Source organism: Mustela nigripes, chromosome 9 (assembly GCF_022355385.1).
Source record: "Mustela nigripes isolate SB6536 chromosome 9, MUSNIG.SB6536, whole genome shotgun sequence".
NCBI lineage: Eukaryota > Metazoa > Chordata > Mammalia > Carnivora > Mustelidae > Mustela > Mustela nigripes.
In genome coordinates this window covers 47,524,798-47,548,706 of record NC_081565.1, presented here as the reverse complement: position 1 = coordinate 47,548,706, position 23,909 = coordinate 47,524,798, and the positions used below count along the sequence as shown (strand labels likewise).

The window sequence follows — 23,909 nt, the reverse complement described above, 5'->3', positions numbered from 1 at the left end:
GCAGGCTTTTGGTTAATAGAGCTGCTTATAAATCACAGACTCAAATATCCATTTTCCATCAGTCAATTGTAGAAGAGATCTATTGTTTCTGTTTCTGTTTCCTGACAATGACTTACTGCAGCTTCTGCTGAGAGAACTCCATTTTCCCCCTTCTTATTATATCACTTAACATAATTGGTACTACTTCAAAATTATTATTATTTTTAGGTTGGTTTCTCCACAAAAATCCATGATACAAAGCAGGATTGGATTTATAATGTCCACTTCTATCCTGACAGCAATACACAAACTGGTTTAGAGAAAGTCTGTTTTTAATTTATAGCGTGAATAACATAATAATGAGTAGGTGCATTGTATAATCCATTCTCTCTTCAGGTTATAATCAGGCTTGTTTCTCTCTCTCTCTTTTTTAAAAAAAAGATTATTTATTTATTATTTGACAGGTAGAGATCACAAGTAGGCAGAGACACAGACAGAGAGAGAGAGAGGAAGGGAAGCAGGCTCTCTGCTGAGCAGAAAACCAGATGTGGGACTTGATCCCAGAACCCTGGTATCATGACCTGAGCTGAAGGCAGAGGCTTTAACCCACTAAGCCACCCAGGCTCCCCTCAGACTTGTTTATTTAAAAAATAATAAATACAATAATTTTTCTATACAAAATATTTAATAAAGAAAGGAAATAATAAATTGAACAAATATAAAGAATATATTTTTTCTCTTAACCACAAAGAGAAATTATACCTAATGTTGTTCAGAGATAATTTAAATCTTATAAATAGTTAAATAAATAAGTTATTAAATAGATACATCAATAGATCAGCATAGTCATCTGAAAGGAACTAGTTCTTGTAGAGCTGATATGCTCTATATGATGTCACTTAATACTCCTGAAAACATTTGACAAATTGATTCCACCGTGTCATGATTGTAGCAGAAATGAGAGTCTTTGACCTGGTAGAACACAAGGAAGTACGATATTATTTGTCAGTGAGAGTCATCACCATGTTGAACCAGGTCTTGTTTCTTGCCCCTTAACCTTTCTTGCAAGGTTGTTGATGAAGAGAAAACTTTCATGATCTCTGCTCTGACCATCTCCCAGGCACAATGGCTGTATTGCTTCTCTTGCAGATAGAGGGAGATTCTCTGGAAGTAGTTCCTCAGGATGGAGTCCCCATTCACCAGGGGCGTCTCTCCCACCCCCGCCTCCTGCAGGGGACAGGCTGCCAGGTGGCCCAGCTGCTCAGAAAGTCCTGAGCACAATTGCTCCAGGAGGGTCGTGTTCCAGGGAGCAGGTGAGGCCTCTGTGCAGAAGAGGTGGAAGGTCTTCTGGTTCGTCACATGGAGGACAGAGATTGCTTGAGCATTCTGCAGCTGCTTGCCATCAAACACCTCTTGGGGGAAGGCAAAGTCATTTCTGTCCCTCAGGCAGGAAAAAGTGGAGACTCTCCTCATTTGTCGCAGGAGCATCAAGGCCCTCCAGTTCAGCAGACCATGATCCTGAGGCAGGTCACATCCCATAGAGCTGAGGGAGTGGCAGCTGAGCACCACCAGGGCCACCAAGAAGGAGCAGGGCAGGGCCATTGGGGATCCTGCAGATGCTGTTGGTCTGGCTGGGGTGGGCACGTCTGGGAACCGTGGCTCTAGGTTCTCTGAACATCTTCCCTCGTGCACACTCTTAAATGGGGACGCATTAGTTTCCATTTTCTGGATGTTCCTCTTACTTTCTACTTTTGTTTTTGTTTTTCATTTTGCATTCACCAAATGGGTTTAGAGCAGTGTTTCTCAACAATTTCATTTCATTATTGTCTCCCCTTCCCTTGACCCCAGAGTCATTTTAGATATTTTTTGCTAATTGAATCCCTCATGAAATTTTAATGACACAGTTATCCTCTGTATCTATTTGCGTCCTCTCTATGTATCTGTACTTTATACATAGAAAGAAAATAGTGCCAAACTTGACTCTCTCATCCAATGCAGGATTAAGATTGACAAAAATTTTAAGCTATAAGTAAATTTAAAAGTTATTAACATTTTATTTATCTTTATAACTAAGTTTTCAGAGCAAATTTTATTATACTTACATAAATAGTAATGTATTAAAATCATATTCAAATTTAAAATTGTACCAATACAATACATAATAATGATGACTGCAATGATATACTTAAACATTTATTAGAAGTACTCAAAACAATTGAAAATTCACAGTATTTTCCTGACATGTATTTTTAGGTCTTAACTTCTAATTTTGCTTCATATCAGAAAATAATTTTTAATTTCACTGACTGCTTGATATTCATCCAGATATTCTCAATATTTATTCCTTTTCAGCAATTAATATAATTATTGTATTTAATAACTTTAGTAGAATTAAATGATCAAATATGAACTCCTTGCATTTAATTCTAAAGCCCAGTTCACACTGAGGCTCCAACATAAGCAACATAAACAGACAATAATGGCAGCTACTAAGTAAGGGGAGGCCACCTCTCACCTCTCACAATACAGCTTTGAAATCAAGCAAATGATGGAGGAAGAGTCCTCTGGTGAGCCATCTATTTGATGTAAATTTTATTGCTCTAAACTTGCATTTTCTGTAGCTTTCATGAACTCAGTGTCAATACTTCACATAAGATACTCAAGAAAAACCAACAAGTTAAGAGATAGTGAGAAAATAAATAATAAGGAATAGGATTTTGTTGAACAGGTTTGATTTAAAGAGCAGCAATCATTGTAATACCTAAGATATGTTCACTCTCCAACAACTCATTTTTGCACCATTGGTAGTAAAAATCAGCAAATAAAAGAACATAATCAATGTGAATCCTTTTTAAAAAGATTTTTTAAAAAGATTTGAAATTTTATTTATTTGACAAAGAGAGATCACAAGTAGGCAGAGAGGCAGGCAGAAGGGGAGGGGGAAGCAGGCTCCCTGCTGAGCAAAGAGCCTGATGTGGGGTTCAATCCCAGGACCCTGAGATCATGTCCTGAGCTGAAGGCAGAAGCTTTAACCCACTGAGCCACCCAGGCGCCCCTTCTTTTTAAAAAAATTTATTTAGTTATTTGAGAGAGAGAGAGCAGGAGGAGGGCAGAGAGAGAGAGGGACAGAATCTCAAGCAGACCCCCCCTTGGAGAATGTTGTCCAATGCAGAGCTCTATCTCACCACCCTGAGATCATGAGCTGAAACCAAAAGTGGGACATTTAATTGACTGAGCCACCCAGGCACCCCTGAATCTTTGTTTAGATTTTTGCATATAATTTCAAATTTCCCAAAGGACTTTTAGAGGAATAGATCAGTTGCAAACTGATCTATTAAAAAAAAAAAAAGGAAAGTTTTTTGTCCTAAATTCAAAACCGTGTAAATATTGATTATTATCATGTGACAAACTTACTCTCACCTTCTATTCTGAACTCTTTTCATTTTGCATAGGAAGTTACCTTGCCTTACCCCTCTACATTCCTACTCTTTACCTAGAAGGTACCTAGCCATCTTTGACATACCAGCTCTTAGTCATGGACTCACTTGGCCCTCCTTGGCATGGGGCAAGTGCCCTGGCTCAATATGTCATGATAACTGCAGTATGCTCTCTGATCTCCTCATCCTACCAGGAGGCATTCATGAGTGACCAAACTGCTTTGCTTCATCATGGCCATGTTTGCTAGAACTATATGAGACCATGCCTGAAATATCCACTCTACTCTTCCTGGTGTCAACAACGTCTACTGGGATTATTGCTGAAACCACTGGGATTCTAGTTGCTTTCAGGTGCACAGGGCCCTGGGGTTTGGGTTGCAAGAGCACAATTTTCAGCTTTTGCCCAGCACTAGAGGAAGCCCCAAGGATGGTCTCATCTCAAATTTGCCTTAACTTGGTCATCACAGAAAAATAACTAGCCTGGTGTCCTACAGAGTGCCATACATCTAAACTCAAATTCTCCCCCATTCACACGGCCTACAGCAACCAGGCTATTTAACCATGAGTTGTGGTAGATCTTTCCTGAAGCATCACTGAATGACCTTTATTCTGAGGTGCTCTGGAGATAACTCAGAGACAATAATGAACAATCAATTGGATGCTCTTTTCTCCATCCATTTGAGAGGGAGACTAGGCTCCACTTCAGTTCGATTTCCACAGTTTGGCAGGTAAAAAGCAGAGTGTGACTTCAGGTCAAAAATGAAGATGTGGATTCTCAGTTCTTGGCCCCACTTGCTCTTTCTTGCTAATATACCTACTCACTCTTCTTTGGTACTAAGGATGGTTATATTGTCTCTTTTAGATGGCAGTCATGGAGCTTTTAATGAACTGCTAATGAATGTTCGGAAATTGTTGAAATCTTAACCCTGAAATGATGCTATCTGGTGGGGGCCCTTTGGAGGTGATGAGAGTACAAGGCCATATCCCTGATGAAATTGGGGCCCTTATAAGAGACACCCTGATATTGGATTTCCAACTTCTAGAACTGTGACTAATGAATTTCTGTTCTTTACAAGTTAACTAGGATATACTATTTTTTTTTTTTAAAAGCACCCAAAGGGTCTGAGCCCTGCCCTGCCCTATTTTCTCCTTGGAATATCTCCCTCCAGGGGTCTGTAAAATACCTAAGGGGAGAGACTTCCTCTTACCCAACTTGTTTTTCTAGGCATCCAGTACCAGTCTCCATTGTTTCCAGTGCACCGTCAATATTCACGAGGAAAACAAGTATGGCAATTATAGGAGAAAGAATAATACGAGCAAATACTACAGAGGTATGCTTTATGTAATGTGGGAGTTCAACAGATCTGAAGATCCTTTATAAATTCCTCTTGGTTCTATAAGGAAAATTATAATGGAATAGCCAGTGGGCGATTTAAAAACAAAAGAAAACAAGACCAAAAAAAATGTCTATGGGCAAGAAAATTTCCTTCAAGTTTGTATTTTCAGTATTTAGGGTAGCAGGATGAGAATCACAAGGTTGGTTATCAGTAAAAGACTCACTCTCCTCTTTTATTTCAGTGAGCCCCAAGGACCTGCAAGGAACCACCTCCTCTTGCCTTGCTCACCTACCTCACCTAATGAGGATATAACTTTGAATTTTACAGAGTGTTCTGAGATCTCATCTCTACCCTTCTGGTGTCAGGCTGTGCCTTAGGGAATCAACTTGAATCCTTCTTACAAAGGGTCAGTGATGCTATCAACTCTAAAGAGTGATAGCCATTAATCTTGCCCTGGTTTAAATTGTGTCTCAGACTTTAGGTCAGCTGTTTGGACTTTTCAAAGTGTGTGCTGCCAACTTATTGGTTATTTTTCCCCTTAAAAAAGTACGAATAATTTAACAATGAAGCCTGCTCTTTTTCATTGAACTTGTTTCCTCTTTATGAGTCACCCCAGAAGTCTGCTTCTCAGTGGAAACTTCTTTACACTGAGACCACCCATGAGAATAAATTCGGGCCACACAAATGTTGATGAAGTGATATTGCCCTGCACTGGTACAGTCTGGGCCCCTGAAATCATCCTCTGTGATCCACCCCACGTTTCCCCTTTGCAAATGGTTGGAATAGACTCAAGTACTACAGACATATTTGGAGTCCTATGCGGAATATGGCAAAGTCATAGAAGAGAAGGTTGCAGTGTCCCTGAATCACTGTGGAGTCATCTGAGCAGAAACTCCTTTTATAGTTATATAATATATAACATATTACATAAGATATTATATAATATATATAATCTATATTATATTACATATAAAGGTATACAGTTATATAATTTCTGTTATAGTTTCCCATAGATCAGTTATAGTGGCTGGCATTCATTTAACTGACACATGTGTTCAATAAAATACTATCCTCAAGTACTTTTTCATAAAGGATTGGACTTTATATTTTGGAAATGCAAAATATACCCCCCAAATTAAACAGACTTAAAAAAATTACATCATAAAGTCACTTATTTAAGAAAGTAGATCATGTTCTCTCTGAAGATGTTTTCTGTAAATCCACTCTAGACAATACATTTTTTTTTTTAAGTTCATGATTTTGGTTCAGCTATTTCTCATCTGATGCTCAGGCACAGCGGCTGTGTTTCTTCTCCTTCAGATAGAGATGGATGTTTTGGAAGTCCTTTTGGACCACGATCCCCAGACACAGACAGGCAGGGTTGTCTTCTTCCCTAGGCTTCTGGTGTCCCAGGCAGCGATGAAGGCTAGAGAGGAGGTCATGGAGGGCGGTGTGGCTCCAGGTAGCCTGGCTGTGGTCTGTGCTAAAGGGGTTGAAGACTTGCAGGAGCATCTGGTGGTGGAAACAGGTGCTTTGTGTCTTCTGGATTTGGGTGACGGTCCATCTTTCCCAAGGAACTCTGAGGTAGGTTCTGTCCTTCAGGCATGTGTGAAAGGGGACACTTTTCAGCTGTCTAATAGTATGAGGATGTTGTGCACTCTGGGCTATGGTTCCAGGCAGGTGTTCAGTGAGGGAACAGGCAGGCAGGCAGGGGTGCAGTGGATCGGGGCTCTCGATACAAACTCTCCCCATTACTATAGCTTTGAAACAAATTATTCTAAAATGCATGATCCTAACTTGGAACACACCCCCCTGGATGGCTGGTGATGACTTGATGGTTGGTAGACATTTTCACTGCTATATCTGAGGCTTACAGGTTTCAGCTGGGATCTCAGCTGGCCCTGGGTGCAGGAGCACCTCACTCTAACTTCTCCTTGACGTCTGTTTTTTCTGACAGACTGGTGGACCCAGTACTGTTGCACTGTTTACATGGGGCCTGAGGGCTCAAAAAAATGAGGGGCCCAGTGACCAAGCTCTATCGTCTTTCATGATCTAACCCAGTGGTTCCCAGTGAGAATGATTTTGTCCCCCAGGGGGCTTTGGGCAATGTCCAGAGACATTTTTGGTTGTCGCAACTGATGAGGGCTGTTACTGGCATCTCGTGGATGTCAGCCACGCATACTGCTGAATGCCCCCCGTGCACAGGACAGGGCCCCACCACAGAGAACTGTCTGGCCTCACGTATCGGTAGTGTCAAGGATGATAAACTCTAACATAAACTTGGAAGTCATGCATCATTATTTCTAACAAATTCTTTTATAAGCAATTACCAAGCCCTCCCGTATTTAACGGGAGGTGAAGTAGATTCAATGTTTTGAGAAATGGCAAAGTTCTCAGGACACACGTAGGATGGAAGATACTGTCATAGCTATCTTTGGAGGGCAGTCTGTCGTGGTGTCTCCCTGTGATTTCTTTTGCTCTTCAGTGATTTTGTCATTCTTACCCTGTTGGTTGTGTGTTTTATGCTCTTAGGAGCCAAGCCTATGAAACCTGCTTATCATCTTCCAGGTCTTCAGAATCAATATTTCCAAGAGGGCACTTCTCGTTTCAAGGGACTTGGGTGCAGATATGATCACATTGCTGATTTTTTTTTTATTTTTTTATTTTTTTTTTTTTATTTTTTATAAACATATATTTTTATCCCCAGGGGTACAGGTCTGTGAATCACCAGGTTTACACACTTCACAGCACTCACCAAATCACATTGATTTTTTAACATTCAAATTACCTGCAAGATAGCTATGAGAAAGTAACAGACAAGATTTCTTGGTTATCGATTTCCCCCATCCTCATTTTTTTTTTTTCCTTTTCACATTAGTCAAAGAAAGAGATTTGTTTTTCCTAAAATCTCTCAGATATTTAAAGAACAGTTTAAAACATTATTTCTGTGTATAAAATAAAAGGGGGCATCTGCCAGCCTCCCACTCCCTTCCCCCCCAAATTTAGCACCAAATGATCCTCTCTCTGACCACCGACAGTACAGATGGGGCTGAAGATTGTGCTTACTCTTTGGTTACTCTCACGCTCCTTCCTTTCCTGGAATGTAATGAAGCCCCACAGGTGTAGACTGACAGCAACAGATCTATAGTCAGACCAAGCCTTAACTTGCGCTTTCACCACATTCACCAGCATTCACCACAAAGAATCATGATAAAATTCAGTAGGAAGGGATAGAAAGGGGATTCTTCTAGGATTTGAACTTGGACTAATGATTCTAAGGAAATCAGGGAAAAGAATATCAGGCTCTGGACGAGAAAGCTTGAGCTGGTATGAGCTAGTATTTCTCCTGGAGGCCCCAGGAACACAGTGGAGCTGGGGTAGTCATTGGTTAGAAAGCAATCATCACTCAGAAGCTGAGAGGATTGTTCCGTGGGCCACGGGACTGCGGAGAATCCTGTTCCTGTTTCCCTGGAAACTATAATGGTAGAGGATGAAAACCTGTTACATGAAGATTTGTGTTTGGGTTGGAAATTGGATTTCTATTCTTTTGTGTCCAAGTGGCCACCTGGCTCAGAGTCTTCAAAATGAGGGTACACAGAAATGTGCAATCAGACAAACACACAAATCTATAATGTGAGACAACAATGTTTCTCAGGACTATATCCTTGATATTAATAAAAGAAGGTTTTATAGATCAAATGCCCAATTTGGGTAAGGAGAATAGAATTATTGGGGCTGTGGAAGAGGTTAGGTCTGGGGCGTGAAGGCATTTCTAAGAGCTGGACAAGACTGTTAAGGAGTTAGACTATTGCCGAGCTTTTTTTTTTTTTTTTCCTGTGCCCCTAGTCTCCTGAAAGCCAGCGGGGGGGGGGGGGGCGTCAAAAATAAGGTGGACTAGAGGAAAAACCCATCACTCTTTCTGTGCAGGCCTGGAGCTTAGGGGTTGCTTAGGTCCTGCACGTTTCTTGCGCCTGATACCACCATCTTTACTCATCTCCCTAACTGCATCCTGAACACATGTGCGATTAAGTATTCAAAAACAGCCGATTTCTTCATTTCTTTGACTAGAACAACTGGGTCCTGTGACGTCACTAAGGTTTAGTAACAACCCCAGGTAAATGCAATGGACCAGAATGATCAGTTGTTTTCATGATTTTTAAAGATAAAGCGTCCAGCTCGTGACTTGTTTATAGTTCAGGTCTGGTTCATGGCTGTGATAAGATGGCTAATTCTGTCATTCTCCTGAATAAAGCCCCCTCCCCACTCCTGACTCTGCGTAAGATCAAGGCTTCATCAGACTTTATTCTCAAAGTTACAACCCTGATTGCTACTGAGAACTTGATGGGGTTTCTCTTTTCTGCAACAGTAGATACTTCACGTCAGCAGGGTGTTGTACACTGGGAATGTGAACTAACTGGAAGTGTCCAGCAGGTGACTCCTCATCCATTTCTAGACATTGGGTCTGGGAGCTAAGTGGAGAGGGATCTTCTTGAGTTTGGTCTACACATAGAGGTTCCCTGAATGAGAGCCATGAACCTGTTGTGCATGGCTGAATTAGCTCCCAGATCAGTGATGAGGATGAATATAGAATATATTGAAACCCAAGAAGTGAATGAAGTGGACAGTGTCAATGGAATCCACAACCTACTCCTCTTGCAGAATAAAGTCAACATTTCAGGGCCTGGGTGAGCTCAGGAAGGGAGAGCAATCTTGAAGGTTAGAAAACTCTTTCCCCAGTCTTTGAGCTTAAGTGACATCTTCATGTGTGTCTGTATACATGATATACGGAAGGTTTTATGAAATCTGTGATTTTCTCATCTAGAGAAGGTTGAAGACATTAATAAAAAACTGTAGTAAAAATTTTTGCCTAGTATGAAGAAATAAATGTTATTACTGACTCTAGGATTCTATATTGAGTATGTTTTGGTTAATGATTACCATGAATTAGTTTTTTTTTTTAAGATTTTATTTTATTTGACACAGAGAGTGAGAGATCACAAGTAGACAGAGAGGCAGGCAGAGGGGGAGGGGGAAACAGGTTCCCTGCTGAGCAGAGATCCCGATGTGGGGCTTGATCCCAGGACCCTGAGATCATGACCTGAGTTGAAGGCAGAGGCTTAACCCATTGAGCCACCCAGGCACTCCTAGAGTTTTTATGAATCACAAATTCCTGGATGGAAGAATATTTCCTTCACTTGCAAGTGATAAACTTTGTTTCCCAATTAGGAAAAAGTTGTTTGAGTCAGTAAAAATTAGACCTGCCCTTTGACTCATATCTAAACAGATGGTGCTGACAGGCAAAGGACGATAAGCCTCTACCTGTATAGTAACAGCTTTATGGAAGATGGACCAGTAAAGAACCGGAACACTCTGTGGACTTAGAACGGCGGTTGGGGCTCTACACAATGAAATACCTGACCTTGGCTGCTGTCATCAGCTTTATACTCCTCTTGTTCTAAGATTGCAGGAAATATAACCTTGCTCTTTCAGCTCTATCTAGAAAAGAAATATGGGACTATGTGTACTCTTGATAGCCTTCAGGAGGCATCAGGAAGAAGTCACCTGTTTTCAGTCATATTCATCCTGAGGAAAAGAATGCTTTATGTATGAGAATATTTTACTCTGAGACAGTATTTTGGAGAATTAGAAGTGGGTAGTTATGCCACTCTTACTGTTCCCATAGCTGAGAAACAGGCTTTCTTTGAGGCCATGGACGGTACTCTAAAGAATTTGCATCAGCTGGTTCAGAAGTTACTGTGTGGTTCTGTAAATATGTTGCTGTTGGGGCTGAGTGAAAGCCATGTGGCTGGAGCAGTGATCCAATCCTAGCATCCATATGGGCAAGCCAATATAAAAAGCCCTTTGAATATTTTAAGTTTGTCAGATTTATTTATACCTGGATATATTGCATATTATATTCTTTGTTATTGCAAAATATTTACTCTGTAAGTGTCTTCATAATGAGGCTTTTTGCTAAAAACCATTTAAAAGGGATGGGGAATGTCTTCCCTGCCCACTGTCCCCCAAAGGAAGGCATGCAGTACTGGGTGTGGATGCTTAGATAAAATGTTGCAGACTTTTGGGGGTACCTGCCTGGCTCAGTGGGTTAAGCCTCCAACTCTTGGTTTGGCTGAGGTCATGATCTCAGGGTCATGAGATCAAGCTCTTTGTGGGGCTCCAAGTCCAGAGTGGGAGTCTGCTTAGGATTCTCTCCCTCTCCCTTTCCCTTCCCCCTCTACTCCTCCTCCCATGTGCAATTCCTTGGCCCATGCTCTCTAAAATAAATAAATAAATAAATAACATCCTTTAAAAATGTTATAGACTTGGGACGCCTGGGTGGCTCAGTGGGTTAAGCCGCTGCCTTCGGCTCAGGTCATGATCTCAGGGTCCTGGGATCGAGTCCCGCATCGGGCTCTCTGCTCGGCGGGGAGCCTGCTTCCTCCTCTCTCTCTCTCTGCCTGCCTCTCTTCTGCCTACTTGTGATTCCTCTCTGTCAAATTAATAAATAAGATCTTTAAAAAAAAAATGTTATAGACTTTAGATAGTTGGCAATTTATATGGATTAATCAATTAAATAAAGGTCAAAGCAATTTAAAATGTATATTTTTATTTGATGCCAAAAAATATTTTCTTTGATTATCTGACCCACTATATCCACCAAGAGTTATCATAGGTTTTACATATTTATTAGGTAATTGGGTGTGTAAAGACTTGATGCTACAAAAATTTCTCATAGTTTTTGTCATTACTGGGGTTTCTGGGTTTTTTTTGCTGTTGTTTTTAAGGAGATACATTTTCTGGAATCCGTCTAAAATGAGGACTTTTAATTCCAACCAGTAGATGGCAGAATAATATCAGTCCCTAGAAAGTGGTTGTTCACAGACGGATACAAAGTAAATAGAGGAATAAATTTATTATTCATGCCTTTTGTTAAGAAACACTTTACCAGTTCTGCACTGTGAACAATCACCTTTGATGAACAAAAGCAAGAACATCTCTCTTTAACAAATAAATTAGAAAACTACAATCACCCCTATTGGGGTACCAGGTGGTGGGTATTATAGAGGGCACGGATTGCATGGAGCACTGGGTGTGGTGAAAAAATAATGAATACTGTTTTTCTGAAAATAAATAAATTGAAAAAAAAAGAAAAAAAATTACCTACAAGACATGATGATATGTATCACTACTATAATTTTCCTGGAAGTATTAACCAATCTTTCAAATTATGATACAAATAATATAGAACAAGGTTTTTATACTATGCAAATAATATAATATGATTCTCTAAGGTGAAAACACAAGAGAATCCACCCAAAAATCTGTTACAAATCAATGAGACTAATGTTTCATCCAAAAACTTAAGAATCAATGACAGTAATGATGTCAAAAAAGCAACAAGCTAAAACCATGCATTTCCTATACTGCTGCAATAAAGTTTGGAATACAATGTGAAAACAAAATCATTCAAAACAGCAATCTATATACCAAAGACAACGTGAAGAAAAGATCATCGGAACTGAAGAAAGACCCTAAATGGCCCATATAAGATTTTATTATAATGATTTTAAAAAGCATAAAAATTCAGGGAGAAAGTAAAAATTATCCAGAAAGGGGTGATGGGAACAAATGGATAATAATTTGAAAACATACATTAGATTTTATGCTAGAAGTATAGTAAAAAGTGATATTCATACCAATAATATAAAATACTGGGATAATTATACCATATCACAATGGGAAAAAAATACACAAATAAATATTTTAAAATGACAAAGGAAAAAGTAATTTCACTACATTGCCAAAAATAACTTTGCATATTAAGACACATACTTAAGGAAATAAGATGGGAAAATGCTTACTGTAAATAGACTAATATATATTTTTTAAGATTTTTTATTTATTTCTTTGACAGAGAGCGAGCGAGCGGGAGCGAGCACAGGCAGACAGAGTGGAAGGCAGAGTCAGAGGGAGAAGCAGGCTCCCCACGGAGCAAGGAGCCCAATGTGGGACTCGATCCCAGGATGCTGGGATCATGACCCGAACCAAAGGGAGCTGCTTAACCAACTGAGCCACCCAGGTGTCCCTGTAAATAGACTAATAGTAATGTAAAAGGAATTTTTGAAAATTTATTTTAAAAATTCATGTTCATTTCAATAAGAAAGAAAAGCAATTTGAACAAGAGATAAGCAGTAAATGCTCCCTTAGCAAGTTAAGAATTAGAGCTGATAAAGCAATTGATAAGGATGAAAAATGTGACATCAGTACTATGGAAAAAACAGCAAAATTACCACCACAAGTTCAAAATGCAAAAAAGATGGACGTATTTGACTGCATTATATGGAATGGTGAAGGTGGTCAAAAGGTACAAACTTCCAGTTATAAGATAAATTAGGAAGTAAGGTACAGCATGCGACTACAGTTAATAATATTGCTGTATATCTGAAAGTTGCCGAGAGTAAATCTTATTTTTTTTTTTAAGATTTTATTTATTTATTTGACAGAGATCACAAGTAGGCAGAGAGGCAGGCAGAGAGAGAGAAAAAGGGAGGCAGGCTCCCTGCTAAGGTGAGAGCCCAATCCCAGTACCCTGAAACCATGAGCTCAAGGCAGAAGCTTGAACCCATGAGCCACCCAGGTACTACAACTGAGAGTAAATCTTAAAATGTTCTCATTCCAAGAAAAAAATTTGTACCTATGTGTGGTGATGAATATTAATTACACTGACTGTGGTGATTATCTATCTATCTATCTATCTATCTATATCTATATCTATATCTCTCAAATCATTATATTGTGGACCTCAACCAATACATGTCCATAATATCTCAACTAAAAAGTTGAGTAGCCTTGCACCCATAAAAATGCCATAAATGGAAAAAAAAAGTCTTTGCAGCAAATAAGAGGTTTAAAGTAAAAGACAGGAAAAATGATTCACAAGTGAAGAATACACATACTCAATAAACAAAAATTTCAATGTTGTAATAAAAAAAGAAGAAAAAACCCAAACAAGAAAGCTAGAACTGTAAAGATTTCCTTCCAAATAATCACTAAACACATTCTGCTGGAAATGGATATTGGTATACTCTTGGAATGTATTTTAAGAGCCTACACTATTTGACTCAGATTTTACTTCTTTAGAATTTATTACAGGGTCAGACATGGTCAAAATTTTATGTAGGAAATTTCAAATGAGGGTATATATTTAATAGATTAATTAATCTATTAATTTAATAGATACATTTAGGGTAGATATTTAAATATACTCATAGGGAAATGGAAAAAATATGAAGGTACATTCATGAGTGCAAAATTGTACAGATATTTAATACTTTCTAAGAAAAATAACCTATGAAAATCATTAAGATAAAACTAAAGTCAAACCACATAAATCAATGGAACAGAATACAGAGCCCAGAAATGGACCCTCAACTCTATGGTCAACTAATCTTCAACAAAGAGGAAAGAAGATCCAAAGGAGAAAAGATAGTCTCTTCCACAAATGGTGCTGGGAAAACTGGACAGCCACATGCAGAAGAATGAAACTGGACCATTTCCTTACACCACACACATAAAAATAGACTCAAAATGGATGAAAGACCTCAATGTGAGGCAAGAATCCAGCAAAATCCTTGAGAACACAGGCAGCGACCTCTTCAACCTCAGCCACAGCAACTTCTTCCTAGAAATGTGCCAAAGGGAAGGGAAGAAATGGCAACAATGAGCTACAGGGACTTCACCAAGATCAAAAGCTTTTGCACAGCAAAGTAAACAGTCAACAAAACCAAAAGACAATGAAAAGACAGAATGAAAGAAGATATTTGCGAAGGACAAATCAGATGACAAATCAGATAACCGGCTAGTGTCTAAAATCTATTTAAAAAAACTTACCAACTGGGACGCCTGGGTGGCTCAGTTGGTTAAGCAGCTGCCTTCGGCTCAGGTCATGATCCCGGCGTCCTGGGATCGAGTCCCACATCGGGCTCCTTGCTCCGCGGGGAGCCTGCTTCTCCCTCTGACTCTGCCTTCCATTCTGTCTGCCTGTGCTCGCTCTCACTCTCTCTCTCTCTTACAAATAAATAAATAAAATCTTAAAAAAAAATAAAAAAAGTAAAAAAACTTACCAACTCAACACTCAAAGAACAAATAATCCAATCAAGAAATGGGTAGAAGACAACAGACATTTCTGCAAAGAAGACCTCCAATGCGGGTGCCTGGGTGGCTCAGTCATTAAGCCTCTGCCTTCAGCTCAGGTCATAATCCCAGGAGATGGAGCCCCGCATCAGGCTCCCTGCTTGGCAGGAAATCTGCTTCTCCCTCTCCCACTCTTCCTACTTGCATTCCCTCTCTCGCTGTGTCTCTCTGCCAAAGAAATTTAAAAAGAAGACGACGACGACGACAACATCCAAATGGTCAACAGACACATGAAAATGTGTTCAACATCACTCACCATCAGGGAAATACAAGTCAAAACCACAGTGGGATACCACCTCACACCAGTCAGAATGGCTAAAATTAACAAGACAGGAAATGACAGATGTTGGTGAAGATGTAGAGAAAGGGGAACCCTCCTACATTGCTGGTGGAAATGTAAGCTGGTGTAGTCACTCTGGAAAACAGTATGGAGGAGCCTCAAAAAGTTGAAAATAGGGCTACCACCCCAGCAATTGCACTACTGGGTATTTACCCTAAAGATACAAATGTAGTGATCTAAAGCGGCACATGCACCCAAATGTTTATAGCAACAACGTCCACAATAGCCAAACTATGGAATGAACCTGGATGTGCATCAACAGATGAATGGATAAAGATGTGGTATATATACACAATGGAATACTATGCAGCCATCAAAAAACCCCCTGAAATTTTGTCATTGCATCAACATGGATGGAACTAGATGGTATCATGCTAAGTGAAAAAAGTCAATCAGAGAAAGACAATTATCATATGATCTCTCTGGTAAGAGGAATTTGAGAGGTGGGGGTGGGGGGTCATGGGGAAAGGGAAGGAAAAAATGAAACAAGATGGGACTGTGGGGGCGCCTGGGTGGCTCAGTGGGTTAAAGCCTCTGCCTTCGGCTCAGGTCATGATCCCAGGGTCCTGGGATCGAGCCCCACATCAGGCTCTCTGCTCAGCAGGGAGCCTGCTTCCTCCTCTCTCTCTGCCTGCCTCTCTGCCTACTTGTAATCTCTGTCAAATAAATAAATAAAATCTTAAAAAAAAAAAAAAAAGATGGGACTGCGGAGGGAGACAAACCATAAGAGACTCTTAATCTCAGGAAATAAACTGTGGGTTGCTGGAGGGTCAGGGGAGGAAGGGATGAGGTGGCTGGATGATGGACACTGGGGAGGGTATGTGCTATGGTGAGTGCTATGTACTGTACCTGTACCCCTAGGGCAAATAATACATTATATGTTTATTAAAAAAAAAGTCAAAAATTATGATGTAAAGTGCCAACTTTATTAGTACCAACTATCCTTCACTAAATGCTTCCCAGTGCATGTCTTATGCCAATCACTTTGTAACATTCTCAACTTGTAATTCTGGTAAGATACCACAATTATTAATACCCACCATAATGCCATTGACAAAAGGGTAAACATTAGTTTTGAGAGCTTAGGGTCTTTCAGTTAATAACTGGTTGAGCTGTGGATAGGACTTTGGTTTTATTTCTCTTGATGGTGTGTTTTTGTAGTTTTGAATGAAATGTTCTGTAGGAGCATACTTTGTAATCAAAACCAGGTAATTTCAATTATGAACCAGAAAAATATGAACATGAATGTGTTTGCTTTATGGGTAAACTACAGGAATTCTGCTGGCAAGGAGGGAAAAAAAGAAGTATGGATTTGAGTAAAAACAATGCATATTAATTTTTAATATATATTTTATAAAACCTGAAGAAAAAGTCATAATGATAGCAGTGTGTTTCAAAGTTGGATTTATTTCCTTTTATCATCAGATTTTAGGTTAGGGTCTGGCATATTTGAAAAATATTTGACTAATGTCTGTACCTATGTACATGTATAATATATAAATGTTAACAGAAGTTACCCTTGGCATGTGGAAATCATTGATCATTTACAGTTTCACTTTTATTTTCCTGTACTTTCTATAATACACATAAATTACTTCTATAATCAGAAAAATTAATGAACATTAATTTTGAAACTTAGAAAAATAAGAAACATTAAAAATATCTAATGTGTTTACAGTTTTTCCTTTTTTTCAGTCTTAATTTCCCATAAAAAATTATTAGCTTATGAAAGTAAAATCTCTTTCTAATCATTTTATTTTATTTTATTTTTTAAAAGATTTTATTTATTATTTATTTGACAGAGAGAGAGATCACAAGTAGATGGAGAGGCAGGCAGAGAGAGCGAGAGAGAGAGGGAAGCAGGCTCCCTGCTGAGCAGAGAGCCCGATGCGGGACTCGATCCCAGGACCCTGAGATCATGAGCCCGAGCCGAAGGCAGTGGCCCAACCCACTGAGCCACCCAGGCGCCCTCTTTCTAATCATTTTAAAGTCACTGAAAATTTCTTTATCTATAAGCAAAGAATTCCAGGTGTAATTAGTAGCATTAGCATACCATCAGTCACCTACTCTAGGACTGCCAAGACAGCTGTCCACTGCAGAAAATTCTAAAAGGGTGAGAGGTGGAGTGTGTGAGGCTGGAGGTAGGGGATATAGGTGGAATAGTTAGCTTATCTAGTTAAGCAATTCTTAGCTAGTTACAAAGCAACAGTTAACTGTAATAGAAGGCAAAAACCTTTTTTCAACAAGGTGGAAGAGAAAAGCTTGTGCAGAACAGAAGGCAAGCAGGGCAATACCACCTCAGCAGGTGAGAATTAGCACCAAGAGTAATACATCATTACTAACAAAACATAAAAAACAAAAAACAAAAAAACCAATAGCAGAATTATCCGTAAAGGTCAAAATGCAAAAAGATGGACAAATTTTATCTCTAAAATTAACTGAATGGCCCTGCCTTTGTAAAACTAATAGATTAAGAAAAAGAAATCAATGCAAACAAATGCCAGTTAAATTATATTTATTATATAAAGAGATCCTATAACTTGGTATGAAAAAAAAAAAAGCAAGTCCAATAGGTATCACAAGAGGAAAGGACATGAACATTCAGAGGAAACAGAGCTACTCAAAAAACACAAATATTTAACTTCATTAATAAAGAAATGATTGGGATGCCATTTCTTGCTTATTTAATGCACAAAGTTAACATCAATTTCTACTTTTTCTATTTTCTACATGTACTCAACTGTGCTATTTTTAGTAATAAAAAATCAATCATTTAAAAAAACATAGAAAGTATGAAATTTTCTGCCAAGGCAGAAATCATAAAAAGCACTAAAATCAATCAACACTTGTATGGGCAGTAAGGTTCAGATCCCTGGAAGCCAATTCCTCTTGTCTGGGTTCCTGAGTTTTATTATGGGATTGTCAATGAAGAGATCATTCCTGATTTATACTGTGACAACTTCCTAAGTGTAAGGATATATTTATATGTATGTAAATGTGCCTATGTAAATTTTTCTTCAGGTAGGCAATTATTCCAGGAAAGTACCTCTCCAGAATCACTCACTACATACAAAAGTCTCCTATGACTCCCATTTGCTGAAAAGGTCTCATTAAGATCTCCCCATATGATTCTCAACCAGTAGGGATGCCCTTGGTATTTCAGAGGCTGAGCATCTATTTTAGCACCTGTCTGAAAATCAGCAGACAGGCCTAGGCTTTCTGTAACTGGCTTCTTAGGGAATCTTAAGTTGGTCCTGTTCTTTAGACACAGACAAAGGGACATTTTTCTGATCTGAAACAGAACTGAGTCTATCTCCTGCTTGCTCAGATCACAGCCTTGAGGCAGACCCCACAAAGCTCAGGACATACACTGCCTAGAGCAACCACCACAAATCAAACGATCATGTTAGAATGACTAAGTTGGGAGACCGAACTTAAAATCCGACAGCTTTGTTCAGCATATTTCATTCTTAGCTTTCCTCATGTAAGTTTTACTGAACAAAAGGGCAGAATAGCAGAGCTCACTTAAACTTACTCAGCAAAACCAATTCTCAGAAGCCTGAACTCTGCTAAATAGCCTGTATAAAAGCAACTCTATAGAAAACAATACACAGCAGAAAAAGTAATATGATTTATCTGAAATAACAATTTAGCCAAATGACAGATTTGGTAGTCAACCTAATATGTTGTAGCCCTTATCTGTCTCAATTTAGTATGACTCTGTACTTATTTTCTGGTACTGAATTCCCACTTGAATAGAAACAGCTGCTAGGTAGAAGAAAAAAAATTAATTTAAAAACAATTTCCCTATAGCTGAAATACCAATCAATTTACAAATTAAATGTGTATGTGTATGGGTGTATGGATGTATATACACATGTATGTAATGTATGTACATACATACTTATATTCTCTCTCTCCCCTTCCCTCTCTCCAGAGAGAGATACAAAACCCTGACTTAGGGCTACACTGTTTACTTCTCCTATCTAAGAAACTTCACATATTCTCAATGCACTCAATCAGGTGAATTGGCAACGATGCCAAAAACTATACGAAAAAAGGGAGGTAGGTGATAATATTGGTGACCTTTTGTTTATTTTAGGTCAGGGCAGGCAGCCTCCCTTTGATGTTTTGAAGTCAAAGATGAAAACTTGCAGCTCTGAAGCATAATGAACATAATTATACATTTACTACAATCACCTACAATTTGACTTAACACAACAGCACAAACACATCTCAAACATTTTTCTACATATCTTTTTACATTTGTTAAAACAGCTGGCTATGTTGAATACATTTTCAGAATGCATTTGTTAACCATATGATAAACACAGAACCAAACAAGACAAATAACATCAATTACCATTTTATCTAATAACTGTACCAATCACTGTAAGATACAACTGAAGGGGAAGTGTGAGATCATCCATGATGTACTGCAAAGGTACTACATTTTAGTCCTAAGAATGATCCGAAGGTGCTGAAAGAGGTGATTCTCTAGAAGGTGATCCAGGGTTTTCCTCAGGTGGAAAAACTGTGAGAGTACAAGCCCGAATGCCACCAAGTGATTCTGGAAGGTCAAAAACTTTATGCCACTCATCCTTTTCTGGGTCATATTTCTGGACAATTTCTACCATACAACGATTATTCCAAGAATATCCACCTACAACATAGATTTTATTTTCAAAGACGGCAACTCCAACATCACTTTGACCTCTTAACATAGCAGCAATTGGTGTCCACTGGTCAAGGGTTGGCGAATAGTATTCACAGCTTAGAACATCATCATAATCACTTGTTCCTCTGAAGTGATTGCCACCAATGACATAGAGCTTGTCTCCAACTGTACACATGCAGTGCAGACCTCTGACTGTCGTCATTGGAGCCTTCTGTGTCCATTTGTCTGTATCTGGGTCAAAACACATGAGCTCATTCTGGAAGGTGTCATGAGTAATTCCTCCTGAAATATACATTAGGCCCCCATACACTGTTCCAGCATGGCCATAGTGGGGTTCACTCATTTTTGCAACATAGCTCCACTCATTCATCCTTGGGTTGTAACATTCTACTGTGGCCAGTTCACCAGCTGCACTTCGCCCACCAACAGCATATAAATGTCCTTTGAGGGCACTCAGGTGAAAGAATGTGCGCTTTTCATTTAGTGATGCAACCTGCATCCACCTATTATACCGAGGATCAAACCTGAAAACTGTATCAACAGCAGTTTTTCCTTTCGTATCATAATTGCTTTGACCACCAACTACATAAAGAAAGTTTCCAATGACAGCAATACCATGCTGGTATCGAGGAGCATCCATGGGGGCTAGAGATCTCCATTCTTGTGCCCTTTCATCATACATCCGCAATTCTTTACTGACAACCAGCTGCTGTCTCAAAACTCCTCCTAAGGTGACCAGGTGTGTTGAGTCAGATCGAATGGCAGTTCTATCTGACTGCATCACTGGCTGCATATATGGCATCATTTGGTAATTGCTAGCTTCTAAAAGCAAATTCACACAGGTATTGTCTGTTCTCATGAAATCTACTGTCTGCACGTAATTGATGAGATCCTGGGGTGTCATCAATGGAAATCGAATGTTCTTCATTAATTTTGCAGCATAATCCATCCGAGGGTCTTCCAATCTTAGCCAGCGACAGGCAGCCTTGAAGAGCTCAAGTTCAGAACAGTGCTTAAGACTATTACTAGAAAGCACAAAGGCAAGCCGTTCAAAGGGGAGCTTCAGAAACTCCCCAGTACTCAGTAAAGCAGGAAAATTCTTCAGGATGAAATTATTGACATATTTATCCACTTCGATAAGATTGTAGGTGTTAGCAATTCGTCCAACTTCAACACAGTTATCTAAAGAGACTCCTGAAATAAGAAATACTTTACAGAAGTCCAAGACAGGTAAAATTTGTAAAAAGCTGGCAGCTTCAAGTGTGTCCTGGAGATTGTCCATATTAAGGGAAAGTTTTGCAGTATAAATAAAATCAATTATTTTCTTCAGGCCAACCTTGTTCACCCCATGAAGCTTAATGCACATTAAATCCTGTTCTTTCATTCCACCTGTGAACATCGCCTTGAAATAATCACTGGCAGACGCCATCATAGCTCTGTGGACGGGGAAGATTTCATCTCCGTCACCGGGTACCAGGGTCACATCACAAAGCAAGCCTTCTATTCTAAGCTGATCGAAGCCTTGCAATACCACCGAGCTGTGAGTATTGCTGGTAAAAAACCGTGTGGTTCCTGCCTTGCAAGGCTGCAGATGGGCGGAGACGCCCATTTCACCGTTACCAAGAGACACTTTCATGGGAAAGCCTTCCTCCGGCACACAGATCGGTGCCCGAGCCCGCAGTGAGAACCCGAAAGCTTTCAAGGAAACGAGGCAGCCCGGGGAGCGGGAGAGCGCGCTTTCCTTTTCAGGGGCAAGCAGTCCCCGTGGCGCCCCTCACAACACACCGGTCAGTCATCCACCGAAAACGGGTCCACAACAGGACCACAGAGGGCTGCGGACCTCAAATCTGATTATTATGCAGATGATTCACCAGAAGGCGGTTAAGGACCCGGTTCACCTGGTCAGGCCTGCGCTGCCGCTCCTCCAGCAGTTCCGCTCCGGGCCGAGGGCGAGGCGCCGCCACGGACTGCGACTCCCGAGGCGGCGAGGCTGGCCACCTCAGCGAGCGGCCCGCTGCGCCCTCCGAGGTCACCAGAGCGCCGCCTCGGCGACTGTGTTGGGACGAGGGCCTGGAACACGGGCCTGGCTTGGGTCAGGGCCTGGAACACCAACCTAGCCGCGGACGCCGAGCCCGTCCTTCCGGAAAAGCCTCGTCCCAGGATCCCCCGGGCTAGGAGCGGCCGAGGCGGCTACTGCGGCTGCGCAGCCGCCTGCTCGCGTCAGTGGGCGGGCGTATGGGGGATGGGGAGGAAGGGAGCGGGCGGCGCCGAGGGGGCTGTTGGGGAGCTGCGGCGCGGGATGCCCGCGAGCTGGCTGGCCTCTCCGGGTTACTCCGTTTGGGGGATTCTGTCGGCCCCAACGGGTGCGCGTTTGTGATGCTGCCAGTTTGGTATAAACTTTGCACGGCAACGGAGCTCTCCGGCTAAATTCATACTTTCTCTTTAAGATTTACACTTCCTGGCTTCTGCCTTTTCAATGAAATGCGGCTTTTGTATAAATTGAAAAGAAACAGGGCAGAAGAGGGCCTACGGGCATGATGCTGAAAACTGATCCTCAATAAGGCGCTTGAGTTAGGATTTTTATCCTGCACAATTTTAGTAACACCTCAATTATAATTTTGATTCATATTTTCATATTACTAATCAATTAGAATGCATATTATGTGTCTCTAAATACCAAGTTGTGACCATAGTATGTAAATAATATAGCTTGAATTTTTGCTGTGCAATACAATTCTAAATTGTTTTCCACTCATACATTTTTAAATGGCTACACAACTTCCCGGTGACTCTACAAAGTCTACAAAGGTGGTCTCCTTTGGCCATTATTTGTTCCTGAATATATACCTTCTTGTACTTCATTTTTTATAGTTTCTTAATAAACTAAAATCTAGGCACAAAGGTTTCCCCTGTATTTAGATAAACACTAAGGATTCAAGACATATAAAAATTTCTTTCTGAAATGTTGTCACCGGCAATGTTTGTGCATTTCCCCCATATTTATTTTTGCTTTATGGATATTTTGTTTAACTTGCATTTCTTCAGTAGTAAATGTCAATTTTGCCATATGAATAAATACATTTTGACACAATTTCTTCCAAGATTTCCCATGGTTTGAAGAGTTTAATGTCTTAAATCTAACTAGTTTATTTTGCATATGCAAACCAGTAAGGATATAACTGTATTTTAAAAGATAACAGCCCAAGGAAGAAGAGGGTAGTGGCAGCCAGAGGCAGAAGCAGGGAGCCTCACACGGGACTGGATTCCAGGACCTTGGGGTTCATGACCTGAGCCAAAGGCAAATGCCTAATGGACTGAGCCACCAAGGCATTCCTATATTTTTATTCTCTTTATTTAAAGGTTTACTGTCAAACCTTTTTGCATTTGTTCATTTTTAATAAACACAAAGACTTATTTTGTAGCTCAGCTGAAGGTACAGTTCATTCATCCATTAGATTCAATTTAAATACTTAAGTTGCTAAATCATAGGCACTTTCCTTGCCTTCAAGATAAAAAGCTGAATAAAGAAAACGAGGTGCCAGGGGCATGGGTGGCTCAGTTGATTAAGTAGCGGCTTTCCACCTCGGTCAAGATCCAGCAGTGTCCTGGGATTGGCTTCCAGGAATTGAGGCCTGCATCAGGCTTCCTGCTCCAGGGAGTCTACTTCTCCCTCCCCCTATTCTTGTGCTCTGCTTGCTCTCTCTCCCTCTCAAATAAATAAATAAAATCTTAAAAAAAAAAAAAAAAGTGTCAGCCCTCTTGGAACTTTTTCCTTTTTGTTGGAAGGAAACATAAAAGCATTAGGCAATCAATTAATTAATTTCAACTGCACCATATACTACCATGGTCAGCAAAAGAAAACAAAATTATCATCTATTCCCAGGAACTGGAGGATGCAGAAACACTGAGCCTTGATACTTGATGCACATTTCTAGAATTTGCAG

General features: G+C 40.0%; 2 protein-coding genes across 2 annotated transcripts; both read right to left on the bottom strand.

Moving 5' to 3' along the window:
- Nucleotides 1-984: 984 nt before the first annotated feature.
- Nucleotides 985-1,581, bottom strand: LOC132024134 (interferon alpha-1/2-like). The gene has a single exon (XM_059410134.1). The coding sequence runs from the start codon at nt 1,579-1,581 to the stop codon at nt 985-987; it is 597 nt and encodes a 198-aa protein (XP_059266117.1).
- Nucleotides 1,582-17,785: 16,204 nt separating this feature from the next.
- KLHL9 (kelch like family member 9) lies at nt 17,786-21,607 on the bottom strand. Its single transcript, XM_059411562.1, has one exon. The coding sequence runs from the start codon at nt 21,599-21,601 to the stop codon at nt 19,748-19,750; it is 1,854 nt and encodes a 617-aa protein (XP_059267545.1). The 5' UTR covers nt 21,602-21,607; the 3' UTR covers nt 17,786-19,747.
- Between the last annotated feature and the right edge of the window lie 2,302 nt (nt 21,608-23,909).